The 24,703-nt window shown below is 42.7% G+C and overlaps 1 protein-coding gene across 2 annotated transcripts; it reads left to right on the forward strand.

The window, feature by feature from the left end:
• Positions 1-65: 65 nt before the first annotated feature.
• PAAF1 (proteasomal ATPase associated factor 1) lies at positions 66-24,291 on the forward strand. 2 transcript variants are annotated; one of them, XM_024213434.3, is made up of 12 exons: positions 66-131; positions 444-484; positions 2,867-2,970; positions 3,575-3,664; positions 8,526-8,624; positions 9,097-9,247; positions 10,761-10,955; positions 12,412-12,503; positions 15,216-15,331; positions 17,804-17,886; positions 19,407-19,489; positions 23,653-24,291. In XM_024213434.3, the coding sequence occupies exons 1-12, from the start codon at positions 85-87 to the stop codon at positions 23,728-23,730; spliced, it is 1,179 nt and encodes a 392-aa protein (XP_024069202.1). In that variant the 5' UTR covers positions 66-84; the 3' UTR covers positions 23,731-24,291. The 2 variants fall into 2 exon arrangements, with proteins under 2 accessions (XP_024069202.1, XP_024069203.1); XM_024213435.3 differs by lacking the exon at positions 66-131 and having other exon boundaries at positions 455-535.
• Positions 24,292-24,703: the final 412 nt, after the last annotated feature.

Consider the following 24,703-nt stretch of genomic DNA (forward strand, 5'->3'; position numbering starts at 1 on the left):
AGGGGGGAGGCGGCGCTTTCCTATTGGGTGAGCTTTCCCCAGCACTTCCGGGTCAGGAAGTGGCGTTTCCGGTGCCGAGGGAAGATGGCGGCGACTATGCGGATCCAGAGCGACTGGAACCAGGTGCTGAGGTGGGAGCCGCCCCCCCCCCCCCCGCGCTACCCTCCTTAGAGACCGACACCCCCATTTCTCCCGCCCGCGGGGAGCGCCCGCCCTGCCCCCGGCAGTAACACCCCCTGCGCCAGAGCCCCCCTCTCCCGGGGGAGCGATACCCCATCTCCCCCACCCCAGAGCCCCCCTCTGCTGGGGGAGCGATACCCTATCTCCCCCACCCCAGAGACCCCCTTTCCTTACCCTTCCTCTGTGCGTCCTGGCTGTCCTGCTCCCTCCCCGGTGCTGCTGGTCTGGTCTGTAAGTAACAGGCCCTTTGTGCTTCTCTACAGGAGGAATGAAGGCGAAGCCTGGCTGAGCTGCAGGAGCCCAGGTGAGTGGCGACTCCTCCGCCACTGAAAGAGACTTCCTGGCCCTGAGATGGGTGATGCACTTAACATGATGCATTATACATGGAGCTGGGGGGGCATATAGGGGTGAAGCACTTTACCTGCCCATGAAAAAGGAAATGTGTGGGTGGTGACACCCCCACCAAGCTCTATACAGCCAGATTTCACCTCTTGCCCTGCCCTGCCCTGCCCTTTGTTCTGTGTTCCTGGAGAGTGGCCCCAAAGGAAGATCATATACACACCCTGAGCCCTGTGCTGACCCAAGAAACTCAGAGCTGGGTGTCTGCCTGCACACATGAAGCCCTCCTGCTCTCCTTCAAGGGAGTTGGAGCTGGGGTTGGAGCATGTTTCTGCTGAGCTCTTTAGAATAAATCTTAGAGAGGGAAAAGCCCTGTTACATCAGAGTTTGCAGCCATAGTGTAGTCCTTTTGGTTCGTTCAGGGTACAAACTTACAATTAGTCAGTTGAGTCTGTAGTCTAGGTGTGTACCAGGATTTCTCTTCACTGCTTACCTCTCACATAGCGGCATCTGCAAGTAACACTATCTAGTGGACAAAAACGACTAGGAGTCTGGTGGCACCTTAAAGACTAACACAGTCTTCATGCAGCTGAAGAAGTTGGTTTTTTACCCATGAAAGCTTATGCCCAAATAAATCTGTTAGTCTTTAAAGTGCCACCGGACTCCTTGTTGTTTTTGTGGATACAGACGAACACGGCTCCCCCTCTGATACTTGACCTAGTGGATAATAACTTAACCTCCATTATACCTGCCTTTGTCACTTCTCATCTGGTCTACAGCAGTGCAATATATCTGGACATGAAGCCATCAACCCTTAGAAAACTTCAGGTAGTACAGAAGGCTTCATCAACATGGGCCACTGCAAGACCATTGCATCTGTCCTCCACTCTTTACATTTTCTGTCTATAGAATACGGGATCAAGTACAAGATCTTGGTCTATATCCTCAAGGTGCTCAAATAGTCTGGGCCTAGGATATCTAAAAGAGCCTAAAGTTCTGGGATGAAGAGTGGTCAGCAATTCTGCTTCTCTGACGCAAAGGAGCTTTCTACCATAAGAGTGAAGCTCATCTGTTTACGGGGCTGTGCTTTCTCAGGGGCTGGTCTCAGATTGTGGAATAAACTCCCCCAGGAACTAAGGACCATCACAAACCTCCCCACCTTCTATTTCAAGTGCAGTGCATGCTGCTTTGATCTGCCATCTCTAACATAAACACACAGCAGCATGTATGATTTATAGTAAAAAGCCCTAATAAACCACAGCCCTGTACCACACATGCCTCTCTTTCTGGTAAAAGGAAGTGAGAGAGAATGAACCACATGTAACAGGTGTTAGGTACATCACTTAATGCATTCTGGAGAGTGCTCAGCTATGAAGGTGATGAGGAGGGTAATATAAGAACTACTTTAGAATAGGATCCTTAAGAATGTTTCTCCCTCCCACCCCATGTTCATATTGCTCTTCCATGAGCACCCTCCAATTTGTCAATATCTTAGTTGGAACATACCCAGAACTGATCATGGTGTTCCAGGTGTGCTCACATTGAGCCTTTATAGAGAACAGATATTGCCTTATGTGTTGTGATGCTGCTTCGTATACAGCCTGAACTCATAGCCGCCTTGTTGCCACACTTGTCTTATTTGCTGTCAGGCTTCGCTCTCGCATCTGAGCATTATCTGTTTTGTGGGTTTCTCCCAGTTTTCCAAGCAGAATCCTGTTTTATTTTTTGCCTGTGTCCAGGCCCTTTTTGTTAGGTCAGTGTTTACGCTTGTGTCCAGCTCCTCCTAGTTTAATGTCATCTGCAAACTTCAAACCATAGGACATGGTTCCAATCCAAGCTAAAGTGAATTAATTTTTCAAGTGAGTGTTCCTTACATACTATCAACTGCTTTAGTTAAATCAAAATATATCTACTGCATTCTTTTCGTCTACTAACTTTGTGATTTTAAAAAAGCAGTTAAGCTTGTCTGGTCAGATTTATTCTTTACTAACCTGTCAGACCATTTGAGTTAAGCAAAAGCTCCCATTCTTACCCTCCTCTTTCACCTGTTATGATCTGTGAATCCCAAACCTTCCTCTCTGCCTGATAGACAGGGCATATCAATCATGTTCATTAATTTTCTCCCAGATATATTCAGTGCCTTTGTCCAAATTGAATCTCAGTAATTGAATGTTTAATTAAAAAAAAACTCATAAAGGAAGATTAAATTTTGGATCTGAATAGGCTGCCTGTGTGTCACTGAAATTGCTGAAGGCCGAGAATAAATACAGGGTTATATTTACATGTGAAATGTGTAAAATGCTAAATCATCATTTTCTCTGATCCTTAATATTTCTTTGTACTGCAGGGAAATCTACTTTGTATGGCAGCCTGACATGCCAGGGAGTAGGCTCAGATGGGATTCCAGAGATCTCAGCCTCTGAAGGATTTGTTGTAAATGAAATAACCAAGGTACTCTTATTTCAGTGTATTTGTATGTTTGAAGGGTCAGCAAGTAGCTAGTACTCAAAATTAAAATGCTACAGTCAATCACTAGTGTGATGCCAGCAATACAGTGTGCTCTTCCATGTACTGCCTTATGATCTAAACTTTAGCGTAGAAAGTGCTTAACAATTTTTCCTGATTAGACATGGTAACTGCACTAGTTGAATTTAGTTGCATGTGGTCAGTTTTGGACCAGTGTCTTCTAGACATGAAAAGAGGCCATCAAACTTTTTTCATTTAAAATCTTTAATCTTAAAATAGGATCTTAAAAGTGAAAGGCCAAGTACTTTGTCCACCTAGGTGTACTGGCACTTAGCTACTACTATGAGGAATGCTCTCTAAATATCCTGAAGTTTGGTGGTGTGTGACCAGGCTGTGGATTATATATCTTTTGCGGCAAGATAATGAGTCAGTAAAATGAGCAGGTAGGAGGTGAAGGGATAGTAAGGATGTATTATTTTTAGGAGATTGTTTTCCATCTGTACATGCACGTAAGACATGACTGTAAATGTTATAGTTCTGTACAATTAATTCTAACAACATTGTAATCTTTTTCCCCCCACTCATTTAGAAAAGCATACTCGTTTCTTGCCCTCATGAAAATGTTTCCACAAAATTTTTGGCACCATACACAAGCTTTTGCAGAATTCATCAAAAAAGTGTAAGTAATCTTGCTGAGTGATTAGAGATGCATGGAGCTGAATGTTAATAACATTCTTTATCTGTCTGCAATTGTTGCAGACCAGTGAAGCAAATGGAGTGCAACGTGCCTTTGTATAGAAACTTAGCAACAAACTAGTCTAATCAGGTTGGAATTAAGTTAGTATTTCCACTTTCTATCTTTAAACTTGGTCTCTCCAGTTCATTAAAGGAGTGGTGTATGAAAACAATCCAAAGTAAATTCTGCAATCCTTTGGGAAGCTTAAAATAGAGATCCCTTTAGTTATATGGAAGAATAGGGTGCTGTTGCATTTTGCTGCCTTTTGTGTTTTTTGGGTCACCTGTAAATCTAATCGAATCGTAGTTAAATTCCATCCAACAGCCCCCCAAAGTACATGAAGCAGTCACATATGATGCAGAGAGGCACTTGGTTTTCTTGGTAAAAGGCTCTGGAATCCTTGGTCCCTGGAATCCTTCTCGAGATCCAGTTCTACTGTGACAGCTACAAGGAACTGACCAGCTATAATAAAAAAGGAAAAAAAACAAACTTTCCAGTGACGTAGAACCATCAGATTTTCACTTTCCTTATTGTTACATTATTTGAGTTTTGTTGCATATTAATGTCATGTCATCAGGGCAGGGACCATATTTTCCTGTACGCTTGTTTGTACAGTGCTTAGCACAAAGGGGCTCTGGTCCTAACAGCGGCCTCTGAGTACAACTACAGTACCTATAATAAATCATAGGAAAGCATCGCTCTTTGACAACTGGGTGCTTCACCGCTTTGACAGGAGCGGTTCTGTGGATCAGCAGAGTGCCACTGGATCTACTGCAATGATTCATGAAGTAACTACATCAACGGCACTACATTCACCCTACACGGGGACCATGCTACTCCATATCCCTTCTTTCAATAACTGGGCTCCAAAAAATATCACTTTTGGCCCACTTTCCCATGGAGGCAGCATGGTCTAGTGGTTAAAGGACAAGACTGAATCAGGCAACAAGCATTTGTTTTTTACTGGGCCACAGTTCCTGTGTGACCATGGGGAAAGTCACTTCACCTTGGTGCCTTGTTGTGTGTAAGTAAAAGGGGAGATTGAGATGCTTTATTTGTTGTTCTAGTAGCACTCAGAGACCCCAGTGAGAACAGGGGCCCAATGTGACAGGTCCCGTACAAACATACAGGGTGACCCGGTACCTGCCCAAAATGTGGGAAGGATGCCTTTCTCCCACAGTCTCCTCTGGCTGGCTCTTGTTTTCTCTTTTCCTCTATCCTGCACTTTAACTACAGTCTCTGCTCACTCCGGTCCCCCAGCAGGTTCCACCATAAAGGGGAAAAATTGGTGAATTACAGCAGAAATCATTACAACACTAGAGAGTGTGACAGGCTGGGCTAGGGGACTAGTAATGGTATGGAACTCTTCAACTCTAGGTCTCTAATTCAAGTCCAGACCAAGCTTGTCATGGCAAAGCTGCTGAACTGGTGGCTGTTTGTCCTAGAGGAAGTGAACTTGGCCTTTCTAGTATCCATGGTATGACCGCTGTACTTAATCCCCTTGTTGGCAGACTCAGCAGAGAGGCTAGGGTTGAATGGTTTATGAATAATGAGTTACTTTCACCCCTTAAAGTGTACCCTCCTGTTCCGGGGCGAGGCATGAGGGCGGGGGAGCGTGGGCAAGGTCACACTACTGCTGCCTGTACTGTGTCTGCTTTGTGGATAAACAAAGGACTCCTCACTTTCCTGGGCTTTTAGTCCATCTCCTTGCCCCAGCTTTGTTCTTTATTTAAACATAATTCTTATTTTTGTGGGATTTTGTGCTTTTTCATTTGCTCCTCCCTCTCCTCTACTCCCATATAGTACCTGCACCTCCCTGTTCTGCATTCTCTATTTTGGGGAGCTGCTCACATTCTTAAATGACGCAGCAAAGCTGAATTTGATCTGGGACTTTCGTTTTGGCACTGGAAGGGAGCACATGGCTGGGAAAATCAGCCTTCGATTTGGCTGATTTTATAACTCTACATAAAGCTTATCCAAAGAAACTAAAAAACGTGTGTATCCCAAACGAAACCTGTTCTGCCGCAGAAGGGAGAAGAGCAGAAACCGGTCAAGTCTGCGAGGGACTTGGCTATGCAGATCTAACTTACTTGTGAGGTGCTTAGATACTGTAGTAATGGGTGCTATAGAAAATGCTATAGTAGATGCTGAAAAATAGATGTGCTCTGTCTTTGTAAAAACACATCTTGATGCACAGTATGTTTGGGGAAAGTGGCATTTTCACATCTCTACAACTACACCTCTACCCCGATATAACGCTGTCCTCGGGAGTCAAAAAATCTTACCGTGTTATAGGTGAAACTGCGTTATATCGAACTTGCTTTGATCCGCCGGAGTGCGCAGCCCCATCCCCCTGGAGCACTGCTTTACTGCATTATATCCAAATTTGTGTTATATCGGGTCGCGGTATATCAGGGTAGAGCTGTATGTATTAAAAGAAAGTGAGGTTGTGTTAAGAGAAAGTCAGATTAGTAATGTCAGCTACAGAAGCAGAGGGGAATGGCTTTTCCTGATTTCCATGAATACATAAGTGTCTCCAGAAGCTGCAGGAATGCGGAAGTGCCGGTTTCAAAGCTCGTACCACAGAGAAAAGCAAACAGTCTGCAGCTGGCTTTGAGTGAGTAAATGAATGAGCAGGGCGCCGGGAGTTCGGAACTTGCAAAATAGAGAGCTGACATGCTCCAAAAAGCACACTCTCTCCCCCCACACTCCCCCCCTCCCCACCCCGTTTTGAAAAGCACATTGTAGCCACATGAATGCTGGGATAGCTGCCCATAATGCACCGCTCCCAATACAGCTGCAAATGTTGCAAGTGTGGCCACACCACTGCGCTGTCAGCTGTCAGTGTGGACAGACCGCAGCGCTTTTCCCTACTCAGCTGTTCGCAGACAGGTTTACCTCACAGCGCTGTACAGCTGCAAGTGTAGCCAAGGCCTGAAGTGATTTGACTTGTGCTTTCACTGAATAGCCCCAGCCAGCAGAGCTCTTATGTGAATTTTAAATAGTTTTAAACCCAAAAGCAATCCACAAATTCACATTTTTGTTTAAAATGGGTAATGGAGTACTGCGGATCTGCAGCCATGTCACCCCTAGCTGTGATCTTGCTTGTCAGAACTCATGAGCTAAACAGAGTTTGTCCTGGTCATTGCTTGGATAGGAAACGAGGGAAAACATGTGGTGGCAAATCATTAGGTGGCATTCTTCATTCTGAGTTGGTATTGAACTGATGCCTCAGTATGATGCCACTAGATAAGCTTTTATTTTAGATAAGACATAAAACCTGAGTGTTGACCACTTGTTAGTAGTAAGGATCCCATATCCTTTTCTATTAGGGTGCTGGAGCTAAGGCCTTATTCTATCAGAGTTCCAATTTGAGTAATTATGTTCTGTTTTCCTTCAGCTGAAGACTATTCTTAGTTTTGTCCTTAACTGTTCACTGTTGCTACGATCTGTTACCCAGCTGTCACATTCCACCCCAGGAGTAGCTGTACTTTATCAGTGGGTGAAGTGATATGATTACACAATGCGTTACAAAACTACGTCATCCACAACTAAAATGCAGCCCCCTTCAGATTAGAAGAAGTCTGTTTACCAGATCACAGCAATGATGCACAATATTTTGGGGGAAAGACAAATTTGTGCAAGGATATAAGGCAAATGTTTGCTGTTACAAAAAGTGGTAAATTGTGTGGGAGTCAGTTTATCTACTTAATGAGGATGAAGTCAGCCCTACTAGAATTTAAGGCTGTGGCTGCTGGGTGTCTGAGTATTTCAAACCTGATGTTTTGCAGGTTTGGATCTGTTTTCCTATGCTCGCAAACACAATGCCCTTTCCTGGCACTGGGAGTTAAGCAGAAGAGGCTACACTTAGATACCATATTGTGTAAGGAAGGGAATATTGTAGAGCAAGGGACTGCGTCAGGATTCTAGTCTAAGCTCTGCTACTGACTGTGTTGTTTTGGGCCAGTTGTGTAACCTCATTACTTCAGTTTCTTATTTGCAAAAAGGGGCTGATGCCTACAGTGTAGAAAAACCCTGGCCCCTGTTCAACCCAGGCTAACCAAAAACTTGGTCTGGCCAATTGAAATGTAATTATTGCGATCCCTCCATGCTGCTGATCTGCCCTTCAAAATCCCCTCCCTCTCCTTGCCCAGGCAGAACTCTGAGCTGAGCCAGAGAAAACAATTAGCAAAGTCTCTGCTTGTAAATGCCACCAAATTGTAAGAAATTGAGGTGGTTCAAGTCAGATAATCCAGTTGGTCAACATGTCTGAATCCTGGGTTCAGGTCAGATCATACCAGCAGCTTGTCCTTGATGGGGAGACATAGAATGTCTGTATAATACACCTTAATCAGGAAACACTCATTTTAGCTACCTATTCCCTTCTCTCAAGCCCCCTTCCCCCCCCAAAAGGGAGACAACCCTTTTTCTTTTTGTTAGACTAAATGAGAGAGCCAAGACCTTGCTAAGCATATTCTTAACATTTATTAACAAGTGCCTCCTAACATCTGTGAGGCCAATGTCTGTAAAAGATCTTGAGGTCCTCAAATGAAAGGTGCTTTGTATGTGGAGAGTATTATCAGACCAGAATCGTTCAGCTATGCATGTGAAGTGATTGACTATGATTGCTCAGTTGCTATGGTGAAATCTGCAATATCTATCTCTATATAGGTGTTAATACTGAATGCTTTGGTTAGCAGGTCTCCTTCAGTGCAAAATTCCCTTGCGGGAGTGAGCAAAATAAGCATGTGTTTGCAGGGTCACGTAAAATGCTCATACTGTTTGGTGCTGTCTTTCCAAACAGATAATCTGCATTGATATTTCCAGTGGCGGGGGCCTTGGCGTATCTTCCAGCACTGATGGAACCATGAAAATCTGGCAGGCGGCTAATGGAGAAATAAGAGTAAGAACTTTGGCTCTATCTTTGGGTTCGTCTATGTTTTTTTGGTCTCAAGTTCATAGATTCTAGTGTCCTGCTTTGGCTCCTAACTAATGGTGACTGTGCACTGAGGTCCAATGTGGTTACGGTGTTGTCCTTTGAGTGAGACATTAGCATAAATTTCACTTCTGAGGTCAAAGATCTATTAGATTGTGGCGTAATCTCCCAAGAGGAGTGATGCTCAGAGGCCATGGTGATGAGTCCCAATATTTAGAACATGGAAGGATAGTTAGAAGTGATGGTAGCTACGGTGCAGTTGTTCACTGTCTGCTTCTGAACTTATCCCACTGTAGAAAATTGGCTATGTTCATGGGGGACTTGACCATGTCCACGATTTAGGTAGAAACACTATGCTTTCCTAGTACTGAATAACGTAATACAGGATGGCATCAGGGTGATAACAGTGGAACTAGCACACCGTTCTTTGTTTTTCCAGAGACTGTTGGAAGGCCATGTGTATGATGTGAATTGTTGCAGGTTTTTCCCGTCGGGCCTTGTGGTTCTGAGTGGGGGAATGGACGCCCAGCTAAAGATCTGGTCAGCAGAAGATGCCAGCTGCGTAGTAACGTTTAAAGGTCACAAAGGAGGTACACGAACTAGCCTTTAAAATGCTTAATTTGCTGCCTGTCTAATTACATCACACCAGAGGGCTAAAGTTCAAGCATCAACCTAGTACATTTTTGTGCTGTGCATTAACATTAGATGCTTTAAATATCTTCTTCAGACTCCAAGCATGTGTATATAAAACACAGACAAAAACGGCTGCTATTCTAAACACCTGAAGTTGTTCATGTTGCATTTCAGGTTTTGAATCTGTATAATAGGGAAAAGAAGGGAGAACAGCACAATAGTCTGCTCGGAGTTGTGAACATAGAGTTAGGATAGCATTTTATTCCTCCTCTGTACAGTTGACAGTCGAACTCCTTGTTATCCTAAATAGGCTCATATCCCTGATTATATGCATTACACTGAAAATTCCTTCCATTATAAATGCTTATTCAGCATTAATCAAGACATTCAGATAATAAAGGTTGTACCACCATTGCTTCAGATGATATTTTTCAAATGTCCAGCAATGTTGTAGGTGCCTCATAAAACAAGTAAAGACACTGTTCATGCCTCAGAGCACGAAGTCTGTTTGTCATGCTGAATTAGGGGACGGTCATTACCTGACAAGAGGGCAGGGGACAGGAATGGCATAATAAAAACACCTCCGTGAGCCGCGGTAGCTATGTGGGTGGGAGAAGCTCTCCCGCCGACATAGCGCTGTGCACACTAGCGCTTATGTCGGTGTAACTTATGTCACTCAGAGGGCTGGTTTATCCATGCCTCCGAGTGACTTAAGTTAGGCTGACACAAGTTGCAGTGTACACATAGCCTAAGTGGCATCTATCTGTCCAAATACTTGAGCAAAATGTTAATGCAGTATCTTTTTCGTCTCCTGCAGTGAGCCTACCGTAATTTTCACTTGGTACGTTTTTGTGTATTTTTAAAACGTGCAAAAGGCTTTGCAGATGTATTGCAACAATATTGTAAATTAATCTGACAGGAAATGTAGCAGAGCTTCAGTGAGAGGAAATCTAGCAGACTTCTGTTGTCTCCAAAATTGACTTCATCCATTGTGTGCATAATTGGATCGCAAGCAATCTCAGCAGCTGCAGTCAGCTAGAATAATTAAATTTGGTTTTGTCTGGTTGCAGTTGACTTTTGTTTGAAAAATAGTCCTGGCATTTGAACTTGCTGCCTTTGAACATTGCTTCTGTATGCGGACAGTTAATTAAATCTTGTAACTATTCATATACCTCTTTAAATGTTAGAAACAACAGTGATATAAAATTGTAAGGGAACATGCTTTCCATGTTGCTGTATCTGGAATAAACAGGTATCACTAACCTGTCCAAATTCATGATCGGGTTATCTAGCTCAGGGGCCAGATTCAGTTCTGGTGTGAGCAGATGTAACTCCAGTGGGATTTCACCCAAACGGCCTACTGCCTGAGAGATTCTGGTGCATGCTTTCCAGCTTTTTAAAGCAAGATAGGTGCCTTGCTGTAACTTCCTCGCTTCTACCCTTCTGAGAGGTTTCTCTGCTTTGGTGTAGGTATCCTGGACACAGCCATTGTGGATCGGGGAAGAAATGTCATTTCCAGTTCTAGAGATGGCACTGCCCGCCTCTGGGATTGTGGGAAATCTGCTTGCCTAGGCGTTGTTGCAGATTGTGGTTCTCCTGTGAATGGCATTGCTCTGGGCGTTGCTGACAATACAATAAATCTGGGCTCACCTGAAAATGCACCTAGTAAGTAATATATAGAGGTTTTCTTTTTCCCTTAAAAAGCTGTACAGTTCAGACGTGCCATGTGCAGACTCTAAGGAAAATACGTAACTACTGTTATGAGAGGGGAATCCTTCGCTTGGGCAGCAGTTCCATCCTCAGCGGTCTCATCTGACAGCATAAACTCAAGAGGAAGGGAAGCGGGCCATCAGGGTTGCTCACTGGAGTCCTGAGAGAAGCTGACGAATACAGTTCCTTTTTAGAGGATGATATAGACTAAAAGGTGTAGCCAATTATTTGACTACACTCCTAGTTCATTCTTAAAAATGTTTGAGACCAAATAACTGAACGTAGCCAAATTTATTGTCTAAAGACAAAGCAGTACAGTACAAAAAGCAAACATACATACCCTCCTTCTGGGAAGCAATTCTTATCTCGCAGCCTGGTTACCCTACACTTGATGATTACCTGTTCTGTTCCATTCCCTCTGAAGCACCTGGCATTGACCACTGTCGGAAGACAGGATACTGGGCTAGATGGACCTTTGATGTGATCCAGTATGGTCTTTGTTTATACAGAAGCTGTGCTTCAAAGACAGGCATTTCAGCTAGTAGTATTTCTAGTATGATTTTACAAGTTACAAAAGTCTGTACTAAAATCCAGCCCACCAGTTCGTAACAGTTGTTGTTTTGTTCTATACTTTTCTTATCTCTGTTCTAGATAATGTTTTCACCCCTCAGCTCATAGAGAGCCGAGAAGCATCCCAGCCTGTGCTAGGACACACCGTTCATATATCTTAGCTTTGACAGGCTTCCCATTTTCTACTGCCAAAGCTGAGTTCAGCTTTGCAAAGTGTAGTGGGATTTTTGACATGGATGAACTGAACTGTAGGGAGAGCGTAATACGTTTAGTTAACATAATTTCCCAACACTAATTTATTTGTGTGTGTATATCTATATATCTGTAACATGTATTATATTCATACTATGTGCATAATACTCGTTAATGTGGTTTATATTACATCTAACATTAATGTATTGACTAAAATTAGCAGGAGGCTCCATTGGCTCTAGGATCTGTGTGATTATTGGTCCACACTGCCATTCTTGTTGTTTAGGGGTATGCTTCTGCTCCACAGGGAGCTTTGCCATGGGTTTCAGCAGGAGTAAGATTAGGCCCTATATAATTGAGGCCTTTGGAAATGAGTATTTTGTCTGTTGGTACATGAATCTCCTTGCTTTTCCCTCCCTAGTTAAAAGGGTGTTTTCTTCCCCTTTCCCACCCCAAAAGCATCAGACATTTTGCCAAACCAAGTACTGGTCTCAACCTCAAAGGGACCTTCTGGATTTCCATGTAGAAAGAGGTACGTCCTATGAGCGTCTGGTAGAGATTTTGGTACCATCAGCATAAGCCTCCCCAATTCTGTTGCTAAGATGCCTTGCAATACTGCCAATAATGTTAACAATTAGAATTTTAACAGGTGAACGAGAAATTGGGACAGAAGGGAAAATCCTGCTGTTGGCTCGGGAAGACAAAAAGCTCCAAGGTGTGGGATTACAGAGCAGGCAGCCGGTAAGTATCTCATGAGACCTGTTCACTACTGTCCATTCAAAACCTCTTGGCACCTTTTGACCTATAAGGGGAGGGATAGCTCAGTGGTTTGAGCATTGGCCTGCTAAACCCAGGGTTGTAAGTTCAATCCTTGAGGGGGCCACTTAGGGATGTGGGGCAAAATCAGTACTTGGTCCTGCTAGTGAAGGCAGGGGGCTGGACTCAACGATGTTTCGGGGTCCCTTCCAGTTCTATGAGATAGGTATATCGCCATATATTAAACCCGTCACAGGGTTCTTATGATAAAAAACTATGTTATAAGATGAAATGTTAGACATTAAATGAGTTCCAAATGCTTGTTGTTTGCAATACACTTTTTCTCCTGACTTCATAACATACAGGTGTGCAATGCACCAGTTAAATATTGGAGCATGCATATCGGGAGTGTGATGCATTGAAACCAATGCAGTGATTACACATTGAAATGAGGATATGTAACAAATTCCATTAAGTGTATAATAATTTATTTTTCTAAAGGAAATTAAATGCAAAAACTGCTTATAGAAGTTTGCAATTTTTAACTACAAAATTCAGAAAATGTGGCTATTACACCTGTAAATTAAGACATAAATTTAACACTAAAGGGGCAGAGGTGTGGTAGCAGCTATAACTTTGCATTTCCTCCCTTTCTTATGTTGTGATCTGGATTTTAATGCAGAGGTTCAAAATGGTCTTTTTATCATGTGTCTAATCCCAAAATGCTTTGCAAATTATGCATTCAGCACTGTTGAAATACAGCCTTCTCTAGGGGGGTGGTATCACTGACAGTATAAAAGTGGAAGGGCAGGGGTGTGGAATTTTTGCCAAGGACCCCAAGGCAAATCCTAGTTTTACAAAAAGCACAATGGAATTCTTAATGTCCACACACATTTTCCCTTGGATTTTAAGGCCTCCCCTTTCAACTGCCTGGTGATGTTTGGTTTTATGTTGTAATACCTGAAAAATGCCTTAATGGCTTAAGAAAGAAAAACATGGGTACAATCTCTCTAAAAACTGTGGTTCTGTTTGAAAGCCCAGTGTAAAATCAGCCTAGCATAATCTTGTTAATTTGCATCCATCTCTTACATTTCCTAAAAAAAATCCTTCATAGAAGGATTACATTATTTTTTAAAATTCATTGGAAGAATGTATTTGATCTGACTCCCACCCTCCATACAATCTGTATGAGATCACTCCAAGCGATGGCTTCTTCTCTGGTCAGCAACAACAGATTTGTAGTGTGTCTCATTTTTACAATAACGTCGGCCTGCCCCAAAATGTCCTTCACTAAAGCCGCCTTATTGAGCACCTGTGCCATTTTACCAGATGGAGACCTGTGGTCTACCAACCAGTACCTTCTGCCTTCCTGTCAACTGTGCGTGGTCTGGTCTAACCAGCTGGGAGCCTGGGATTCTCTCTCACTTGCAAGACAGACTTAGAGCAGCTCAGCTGGAATAGGAATGGGAAGTGTGCAGTAATGGCATAGGGCCTATGATAGAGCCTCAAGAAGTGGGGGGCCTAGAGTGTGCTTGTGCCAAAAGCTTGACATACCAGTAATGACATGTGAAGAAGCAATTGGGAGTAGCTGTGCAAGACTTCTTCATAATAGCTCCATCTACGCAGTGAGCAAATCGCATCTCCCTTAATGAACTCAGTAGTTATAATCCCAACTTTAACTCTTCTTTCCAAGGATTTAAACAGTGGCCTCTGGATGTCAGAATATATCCATAAATCAAGTACTGCTCCCTCAGAGCAAACGCTGCCTTAACAATTCCTCTAGTTCTGTCTAATGACTGGCACGTTAATGTAAGCAGCAAAGGGCTAAAATACCAGTGTACCCCATAAAGCATCAAGAATGGGTTTATAAGGTCTGATGATATTATTTGGCTTTAAATACTTGTTCTCTTATACACCAGTGACTGTAAATTGAGGCAGTGGATCCTATGCACAAAGTGTTAAGACTGGTGGTGATGATCTTATACAAGTACAGTCTCCGGTATTGGGACAGGTGTTTGCCTTACACAGTACAGGTTCCTTTCTTGTATGGTATCTCCTGTACACACTTTTCCAAAACATGGGCCAGATTTAAATCCTCTTATAAAATTTAAATAGAGGACAGAGACTGAAGAGGTAGAAACACGGGAGAACCATCTGAGTTTGGAAAAGTAATGGAGAGATGGCAAACGCTGCATTGGAGAAGACTCTTCCACCAACTGTAACACAGTTGTGCCTGAAACAGAGGGAGGTTGCTGCAAGATTAGCAGGGAGAGGAGAGATTTCTAGGCCCTGCAAGGAAGGCTGGAGGAAGACCACGGGGGGTATTATATGCCCAGTATTGTCCCTGCTGTCTCTGTATGATGTGCTACCTTCTCTCTCCAGGGGAACCCCAGCAGTATTAACTACATATATTGCCAATGCTAGTATGACAGGATCATTCCTGGAGGCTTTCTTTGCATTATTGCCTCTGGATGTCTTGGGATGAAGCAAAGAGCTGTTAGCCCCATGTTGCATCTGACAGGTTGCATATAATTGTCTGTGATAACTCATGGAAGTGACCGTATCCATGACTTCCTAAATAAATCACTCATTTCCTTTTCCCTGGGACGCCTATTAAGAATAAAGCTGCTGGGTTTTGTCTTTCACACTACCCGTGAATAAACTGATATTTAAAGTCTTCTCTCCTTTCATTCCCAGGTGTTTCTTTTTGTTGGATCCGATGCATTTAACTGCTGTACCTTCCTCTCAAGCATCTATCTCCTAGCAGGGACTCAGGATGGAAATATATATCAGCTGGATGTGAGAAATACAAAGTGAGTGGCAGGTGTGGTGGAGTGTTTAAAGCAGTGAATTCAGTGTTGGTGAAAGGAGCTAAATTAACAGCCGTGGTGACTGTAGAGCAGGTACAGCACAAGCGCCAGTAGTGCCGATATCCCTGGGATGCTGGCTCCTATAGTTAGCCACAGATCAGGCGTATCAGAGTCAGTTACTGTTCAGTCTTTTTCTTAGTGCCCTATCTCTGTGCTTCAGGCCTGATCTGAAGGGACTCCTGCTAGAAGTGAGAGAACAACTCGATCTCTCTGGCCTATTCAGCCCTTGGTATCTCTACAGAGATGACCAATGAGGATGCCACGTGTGTTCGTGGTGGTTTTGTTGTAGACTCTCTTCCACTAGGAATTGGACTGAGACTACAATATGGATTCATTTTATATAGACTGCTGAGATACTGAAGAATGGAATTTGTCTTGCTTTATGTAGATTTTGGTTTTATGCTGAGTGTGCGCCCCTCCAAAGATCTGGATACTCTTGACATACACTTAAAATCACAATAATGTAGGAGTTAAATATAAAACAGTTCAAAGCAGCAGCACTTCTTCCTACCACATCATTTTATCAGCTGTCATGCAACCAGTGCAGCTTTAAACGCCTTCCACCAGATGGAAATCCCATCCCCCATTGCCTCTGACAATGAGCTTAATTCTTTAGGCCTGAGATATAACACGCCTTATAAATGGTGCATTCTGCTTGCAATATGATTCTCCCGTTCCAATTTAGTATTTTTGAATTGATCTGCCCACTGCCAAGTGTTTCCTTTTTCTGAAAGCTCTTAGTCAAGCTCGTACATACAGTGTAATGATTAACTTTGTTTATATTAGTGCCAAATGCACATTCTAATTGGGAGGATGTCAAGATGATACCTTCGGATGAAGACATGACAGAATTTAGCATTCCATGTCTGAAAAATTATTTTTCTGTTATTGGAAAGTCTCCAAGCTTTCATCTATTTCATTAAGGATAATCTCTTTAAATTCTGCACGGAGGGAATCCTGGTGCTTGCCTACAAACGAACTAGCATTTAGATCCCTTTAGATCTTCTGGAATTGCCTCTGGAGGAATCATTGAGGGTGGGAGGGATAGCTCAGTGGTTTGAGCATTGGCCTGCTGAAACCCAGTGTTGAGATTTCAGTCCTTGAGGGGGCCACTTAGGGATCTGGGGCAAAATCAGTACTTGGTCCTGCTAGTGAAGGCAGGGGGCTGGACTCGATGACCCTTCAGGGTCCCTTCCAGTTCTAGGAGATAGGTATATCTCCTTATATTACTATTACATTGCCCTGATCTAGCCACTGAAGGATAAAATATTGAGCTTTGCAGACTGGATGTGTCTCTATCTTTCCAGTTTTATCCCTTGTCCATGGTGACTAACCACCAGCTTTCCAGTCTCACTCTGTATAATTCATGTGACCCTAATGGTTGTCTGATACATCTTTAATCACTTTCTTCTCTGTTCTGTTTGCTTGTTCTTTATTATGTTGCATATGGGAGGTGTCCTGACAGTTGGGCCTATAACTTTTTGCCTGTTTGGGAATTAACCATGAAAAATAGGTCAAGTTATCTTTAGTAAAGAACGTTATAAACAGGTGCAAGAAAACCAGACACAAAACTGAATTAGTCCAACAAAAAAGCCTACTGATCTAGCTCAAGGACTGTGTTGAAGTCAGGTTTGTAAACAAGAAAATGTGGGTCCTCAAATTAATGAACCAAAATTGGTGTGTCAAAAACTAGGCCTAATTGATAGACAAAATGAAGGGTTGGGCTGTTCCACTCACCACTCCCTTTCTGGATGCTTGAAGAAAGAAACTTTTTGGGGGAAAAGAGAGAACAGAGGCTACTGAAGCAAGCTTCACCATCATGGCTGCCGCCATCTCCTGGGGCCCTGGGTCTTTGTCAGGCAAACCCTGAGAGATGTCCTGACCAGACTGAGCCAGAGAGAGGGACCCAGATGACCATCACTATCACCATCAGCTCCAGCTGAATCCCAGACATCACATGGGATGAAACGGGATCAGAGTTTAACAACAACACTTCCAGCCCATCTCAACTAAAGTCTCTTTTCGCCAAAGGACAGTTATTGCCGTCTTTGATATCATCTAAGAGACTGTCAAACACAAGGAGTTTTTCTTCTAAAAACTCTTTCCAGCTAGAGAGAGAGGGAACAAGGGATGTTATTAAAATCAGTCTTATTTAATACTTTACTTTTCAAATGCTTTGACTGTGTTTTCCTTCTTTTCTTTATCTTTATTAAGAGGTTAAAAGGATATTTAATGGTGTGTTTGCCCTGGTACTAAGAAAGCTGAGGTCTATACCGAGCCTTGTTTAACACTGTTTAATGTTAAACTTTGACTGGGTTATGTTAACAACTTTGGCCCATATATTCCATCTAAATTAATACAACAGTGTGGTCCTTGATTATAATACTTGGACCTTGTTTTTGCTGGTTTTTCTAGGGCTCCAGTTCAGATCATTCATCGATCAGGAGCACCAGTGCTTTGTCTGCTCCCTTATAGAGATGGATTTATTGCCAGCCAAGGTAATACAAGAGTTACTGAGGCAACAGTGTTTACTTTGCAATGTGGTTACCTTAATCGTCATCCTCGTAAGACACTTTTGCACATTTCTTGCAGTGTGTGGACACGTCAGTTTCAGCTTGCGGTTCCCTGAAGCAGAGAAGAACTGTTAAAGGGATTTTATAAAACAAGGGCCTGATTCTCCTCTGCCTTGCTCCTCATGGAGTCTCTTACGGCTCTGCAAAATGGGCGTGTAATGCTACTGTTCTGTGTTGGGAGCGTTTCCCACCCACTTTGCAGAGGTATAAATCTATACCAGGCTGTTCAGAAGCAGGCCCCCAGTGAATTAAGAGGATGTGATGAATATGTTCTGACCAAACACCAGAGCTTTTAGATCGTATCTATTTTTTTTACCTCTTAACATGTTTCCAGTCTGGTGCTGGAGAGGAGCTTCCAAAGGGCTAGCTGGAGTTGCTCTTATCTCTCCTCTTGGATATGTTCACATCCCTCCATATGCTCACCCAGCGTCTCACTGTGATCATGCAGCTCTGCTTTCTCTGTGAATTCCTGGGTTGTGGTGCAGGGTGATAGCTGGCTGTCCAAGTGACATTTTGGGTCCATCTACACAGGAGCTGGAGACGTAATTTCCAGCTCGAGGAGATAGACCTGCACTAGCTTACTAGAAATAGGAGTGTAGCTGCAGGGGGGCGAGCGGTGGGATCATAATCAGGTGGCTAATCCCTCCCGCTGTTCACATCCCCATGGCTACGCTTCTGTTTTTAGCGCACTAGCTCGATCAGAGCTAGCATGGACATATCTGCTCGAGCTGGAAATTACACCCTTAGAGAACATGTCCACAGCAAATGGATGACAAGTGACATAATGGGAACAATGTTAATCAGTGTTTCATTAACGTCCTAACATTTCATGATGTTCTGTCATCATTCCCCATTGGTCTCCCAAAACAACTGACTCTTCCATGAGGTACCCCAATCTTCTGAGGGTCTGTCTGGCCAAACTGCCAGCCCACAACCCCTATTCAAAGGACTCTGTTGGCTTTGTGTAACAAGTGCAGTTCATCTTCATTCTTATGATTTAAAGCAAGGGTAGGCAACCTATGGCACGCGTGCCAAAGGCGGCACGGGAGCTGATTTTCAGTGGCACTCTCACTGCCCGGGTCCTAGCCACCGGTCCGGGGGGCTCTGCATTTTAATTTAATTTTAAATGAAGCTTCTTAAACATTTTAAAAATCTTATTTACTTTACATACAACAATAGTTTAGTTATATATTATAGACTTATAGAAAGAGACCTTCTAAAAACGTTAAAATGTATTACTGGCATGCGAAACCTTAAATTAGAGTGAATAAATGAAGACTCGGCACATCACTTCTGAAAGGTTGCTGACCCCTGATTTAAAGCAACGATTGGGCTCTGATACAAAACGGTTCCTGTATATGCCAATCTGCATCAGTTTGTAGTTGTGAGAATGTCTTATCTTGCAAGCAGTTCTATGTTCCTTACCTGTTTCGTTTTTCATCTAGGTGATGGAACCTGCTTTATTATTCAGCAAGATCTTGATCACGTAATTGACCTCACAGAAGCAGACTGTGACCCTGTATACAAGGTAATGGCTAAGTCTACTTACTATTGGCCTGAGTACCAGCGAGGGGGAATAAAGGTGCCACTCTGCAATGGCTGCCATTGTCTGGTGATTTGGCAACCAGCAGAGCTGGCACCTTTTTGAGAAGTGAATTTTTAAATTTACTTTTTTATTTGAATAATAACACTTTACACAAACAAATCCTCATGTCATCTGTCTGAGGAACAGTAGCGTAATTTCTCCCCTCAGATGGGGAACTGAGGCAGAGAGGTTAAGTAACTTGTTCATTGTCAGAGAGAGCTCTGATTAGAACTCAGGGGCTCCTACCTCAGCATTCAGGCGTATCTATTGTAAAGGGCAATTCTATTTAGAAAAGTGACTAATGTAAAAATGGCCCAGTTCTTACCCAGCTGAGCTGCCCACTGTGCATATTCCGAATCACATCTGTTGATTTCAGAAATCAGAGTAAGTTTTTGCTACTCTTTATTCCCATAAACCCTGCTGAGTCAACACAGCTCTGGGGGAGAGCACTGGATTAGGATCCAGCTCCGTACAGCCAGTGTTGAGGATGATGCTTAGCGCTCCTTGTAACCAGGTTCCAGTTGCAAAGTAGGACTGTCAAGCGATTAAAAAAAATTAATCTCTCAATTAATCGCTCTGTTAAGCAATAATAGGATACCATTTATTTAAATATTTTTGGATGTTTTTCTACATTTTCAAAGATATTGATTTCAATTACAACACAGAATACAAAGGGTACAGTGCCCACTTTATATTTATTTTTGACTACAGATATTTGCACTGTAAAAAACAAAAGAAATAGTATTTCAATTCACCTAATACAAGTAGTGTAGTGCAATCTCTATCATGAAAGTTGAACTTACAAATGTAGAATTATGTACAAAAAAAACTGCATTCAAAAATAAAACAATGTAAAACTTTAGAGCCTCCAAGTCCACTCAGTCCTACTTCTCGTTCAGCCAGTCGCTCAGAAAAACCAATAATGCTGCCTGCTTCTTCTTCAGAGTGTCACCTGAAAGTAAGATCAGGTGTTTGCATGGCACTGTTGTACCCAGCGTCACAAGATATTTACATGCCAGATGCACTAAAGATTCATATGTCCTTCATGCTTCAGCCACCATTCCGGAGGACGTGTCCGTGCTGATGACGGGTTCTGCTCAATAACAATACAAAGCAGTGCGGACCGACGCATGTTCATTTTCATCATCTGAGTCAGGTGCTACCAGCAGAAGGTTGATTTTCTTTTTTGGTGGTTCGGGTTCTGAAGTTTCCGCATCACAGTGTTGCTCTTTTAAGACTTCTGAAAGCATGCTCCACACCTCGTCCCTCTCAGATTTTGGAAGGCACTTCAGATTCTTAAACCTTGGGTCGAGTGCTGTAGCCATCTTTAGAAATCTCACATTGGTACCTGTGACGAACTGGAAATGTTCTTAATGTTTTCTCTGAATACTGTGTGGGTGCCTCAGTTTCCCCTATGCAGTTCTTAAGTATCTAGGTGGTGGGATAAGGGTGTATAGTTGCTGCAGAGCAAAGGGCCAGTGTACATAAATGCCCAACACTCTGTCTCCTAGCAACCGATGGCCTGGGCCCCTCCTCTGCAAGGTACCAACTAAAGGTGTTGAAAACAAAAAGATCAGGTTTTTTTCTCCTGGCTCGGGAAAAAAACAAAGGCCAGAAAGAAGGGGCTGGAGGGGTTTTTCAGTTTGGAGCTGGCTGGGGACTAGGAGTGAGGGCAGACGGGGGTATCGGGCTTGCTGGGCCCCAAAATTGACCCGGCAAAGGGGTCCCATTTGCTGAACCAACAAACCCTGTTTTAAACCGTGTTCCTGTCATCTAATAAACCTCTGTTTTACTGGCTGGCTAAGAGTCATGTCTGACTGCGAAGTGGGGGTGCGTACAGGACCTCTGGCTTCCCCAGAACCCCGCCTGGGCGGACTCACTGTGGGAAGCTCACGGAGGGGCATATGCTAAATGCTCCCAGGAAAAACCCAAAAGGTAAAGCTGTGTAAGCTTCTTGCCCTAAAAACAGTCTGCTCTATGGAAGAGGAGGCTCACCAAAGTCCTAACTGGCTTTGTGGGGAGCAGTTCCAAAGCATCGCCTGGGGACTCCGTAACAGTACCTTCTTTGCATTTTATCAGATCTGCAGCGAAAGTGTTCTTAAAATGAACAACATGTGCTGAGTCATCATCTGAGACTGCTATAACATAAAATATATGGCAGAATGCAGGTAAAATAGAGCCGGAAACATACAATTGTTCCGCAAGGAGTTCAGTCACAATTTTAATTAATGCATTATTTTTTTAACGAGCGTCATCGGAATGGAAGCATGTCCTCTAGAATGGTGGCCGAAGCATGAAGGGGCATATTCATGTTTATCATATCTAGCACCTAAACACCTTGCAATGCTGGTTACAAAAGTCCCATGCGAACACCTGTTCTCACTTTCTGGTGACATTGTAAATAAGGAGCAGGCAGCATTATCTCCTGTAAATGTAAACAAACTAGTTTGTCTTAGCGATTGGCTGAACGAGAAGTAGGACTGAGTGGACTTGTAGGCTCTAAAGTTTTGCATTGTTTTATTTCTTGAGTGCAGTTATGTAACAAAAAAAAAATCTACATTTGTAAGTTGCACTTTCACGATAAAGAAATTGCATTACAGTACTTCTATGAGGTGAATTGAAAAATACTGGGTTTTGTTTATCATTTTTACAGTACAAATATTTGTAATCAAAAATAATATAAAGTGAGCAGTGTACATTTTGTATTCTGTGTTGTAATTGAAATCAATAATTTGGAAATGTATAAAAACATCCAAAATATTTAATAAATTTCAATTGGTATTCTGTTGTTTAACAGTGCGATTAAAACTCTGATTAATCACAATTAGTTTTTTTAATCACGATTAATTTTTTTGAGTTAATCGCATGAGTTAACTGCAATTAATTGACAGTCCTATTGCAAAGTCATATCTTGCCATCTGTTCCAACAGTATACCCCACTGAAGGCAGCGTAGGCCAGCATACCCGAGGGCAGAGTTTGGCCTACAGACTTTTAACTGGTGGTGATCCGTGAGCAAAAGAAATCCATCTTCTCTCTCAGATCTGACAGAAAAGCCCATCTTGTAAATGGAGTGCGTTTGATTGGTCATCTTTGAAACAATTTCAAACCCCCCCAAAAACCTTGTTTCTAAAAGTTGTTGCTGAATGACTATAAAGCTTTTAGCTGTCACATTGTAGACCCCAAGTGCTGTTACACAGTCATCTTTATAATGGCAAATCTGAAGAAAAATGGACACCAAGAAACATGCCCAACAGTGCTTTTCAACAGGACCACCCACCATTTACTAATGTGTCGTCTTCCCTCTTCCTCCAGTTTTCCTTCAGGGAAACTGCTGCATTTTCAGCTAAGCCAGTGTTGTTCTATGGCTAGCTTAGGAGAATACTTTTTCCGAGGGCCGCTGATTTCTTTCCTTCCCATCTCAGAAAATAAAAACATTCAAATGTTCCCATTTCTCTTCAGACTTTTGCTGAGTTCAGAATCCACTATAATATAGCATTTGGGGAAGTACATGAGCTTCTGTCAGTAGCAAACTGCCCTGTCCATGGTGGTACCAGTAGGATTTCCAATTGTTAACACGGAGATACCAATGTAAGCAGATCCTCTTCAGAATATCCTAATGATCATGCCATTGTAATCCTTTGCGAACATCATGGGGCAATTACCCTTCCAAGAATCTCTGGCATCACCTTGAAGTCCTAACAGTCAAGGGAGAGGTTAAAGGCCATTCACTATATATTTATATTGTGGTAGCTCATAGAGATTCCAGTCAGGGATCAGGGCCCCATTGTGCTGAATGCTATCCAAACAGTTGCGGGGGGGGAGGGGGGAAGAGGGAGAAGTCCCTGTCTAATATGGGTATGTTTCTATTGTGAGTTGTCAAGCAGCCCCAGCTGGTCTTTCACCTTGCCAGTGGCCAATTATTGTGATTTGTAGGCCTCATGGGAGAGGGGTGTTTTAAGGATGGATTTAAGAGGAAAGAAGTTTTTCCCCAGCCATATGGGGTTGCATAGGAAAATGCACTAAGGCGCTGTGAGAAAAGCAGATGAGGAGGATGATAATGTAAGAAGTTTTCTTTTTAAATAATATTTTCATTTCCCTCTTCTAGGTAGCTACATGGGAGAAACAAATCTATACATGCTGCAGAGATGGGATGGTGAGGAGATACCAGCTTTCTGACCTCTGACCATTTGTGGTGTGTGGGAAACAGATGAACAAAGAAACAAGGCTAAAGTCTAGCTAGGTTAGAACCTAGGCCATGTAGCACTTCCAAATAATAGCAATGCTACCTTTCTAGGACTGTACAGTATATATGAAGTGTGTATATATAAGCTTTGAGAACATTGTTGTGATAAAATCTAAGAACAAGGCTGTACATAGAATTCTTGCTCTTGTGCTGCTTATTACAACCCAAAGTTTAGACCATTCTCTTCCAGTAAGCAGCTTATAGAAGATGTTAATGCAAGACCCTTTGTATCTGCAATATATGTACCGAACTGTTTTCAACATTCAGTGGACAATTTTGGTATTTCTAACAAGACTATGATCTTGGGGCTGGAGAGACACGAGATCTGGAGGTGACCATACTGCAGAATTGATTGAAATAAAGGGATTGACTTTTGATCACCCCTTTTCTAGAGAAGTTTGTGCATTTTCAAGACAGTTAATTTAAAAGCAAAACGACTCTGTCCATGTCACATTCAACACCTCATAACCTTTCTTGTGACTCTATTCTACAATAAAAAGTGTGATTTTTGTGAATTTAGTGAGTAGTCGTGATTTGATCTGACTAAATTTGAGATTTCAGTTTGATCTCCATGTGAATGAAATACATATGTTCTTGTGCAGTTTAAAAATATATCCAGTTGTAGTTATAGCCATTGTAGTGAAGGCCACATTAAAATTCCACCAGTTTTTGTTAAATCAGCAATTACATAGCTCTTACAGTATGGTGAAAAGCATCTTTTTGCCATAGGATTTCAAATAATAGTGGCAGACTGCCATTTTCATCTAAATGTTAAGTCTAAGGCTAGGTCTACACTACCCGCCTGAATCGGCAGGTAGAAATCGATCTCTCGGGGATCGAATTATCGCGTCTCGTCGGGACGTGACAGTCGATCCCCGAATCGACGCTCTTACTCCACCAGTGGAGGTGGGAG

Source organism: Terrapene carolina, unplaced genomic scaffold (genome assembly GCF_002925995.2).
Source record: "Terrapene carolina triunguis isolate 2854851 unplaced genomic scaffold, T_m_triunguis-2.0 Scaffold97, whole genome shotgun sequence".
NCBI lineage: Eukaryota > Metazoa > Chordata > Testudines > Emydidae > Terrapene > Terrapene triunguis.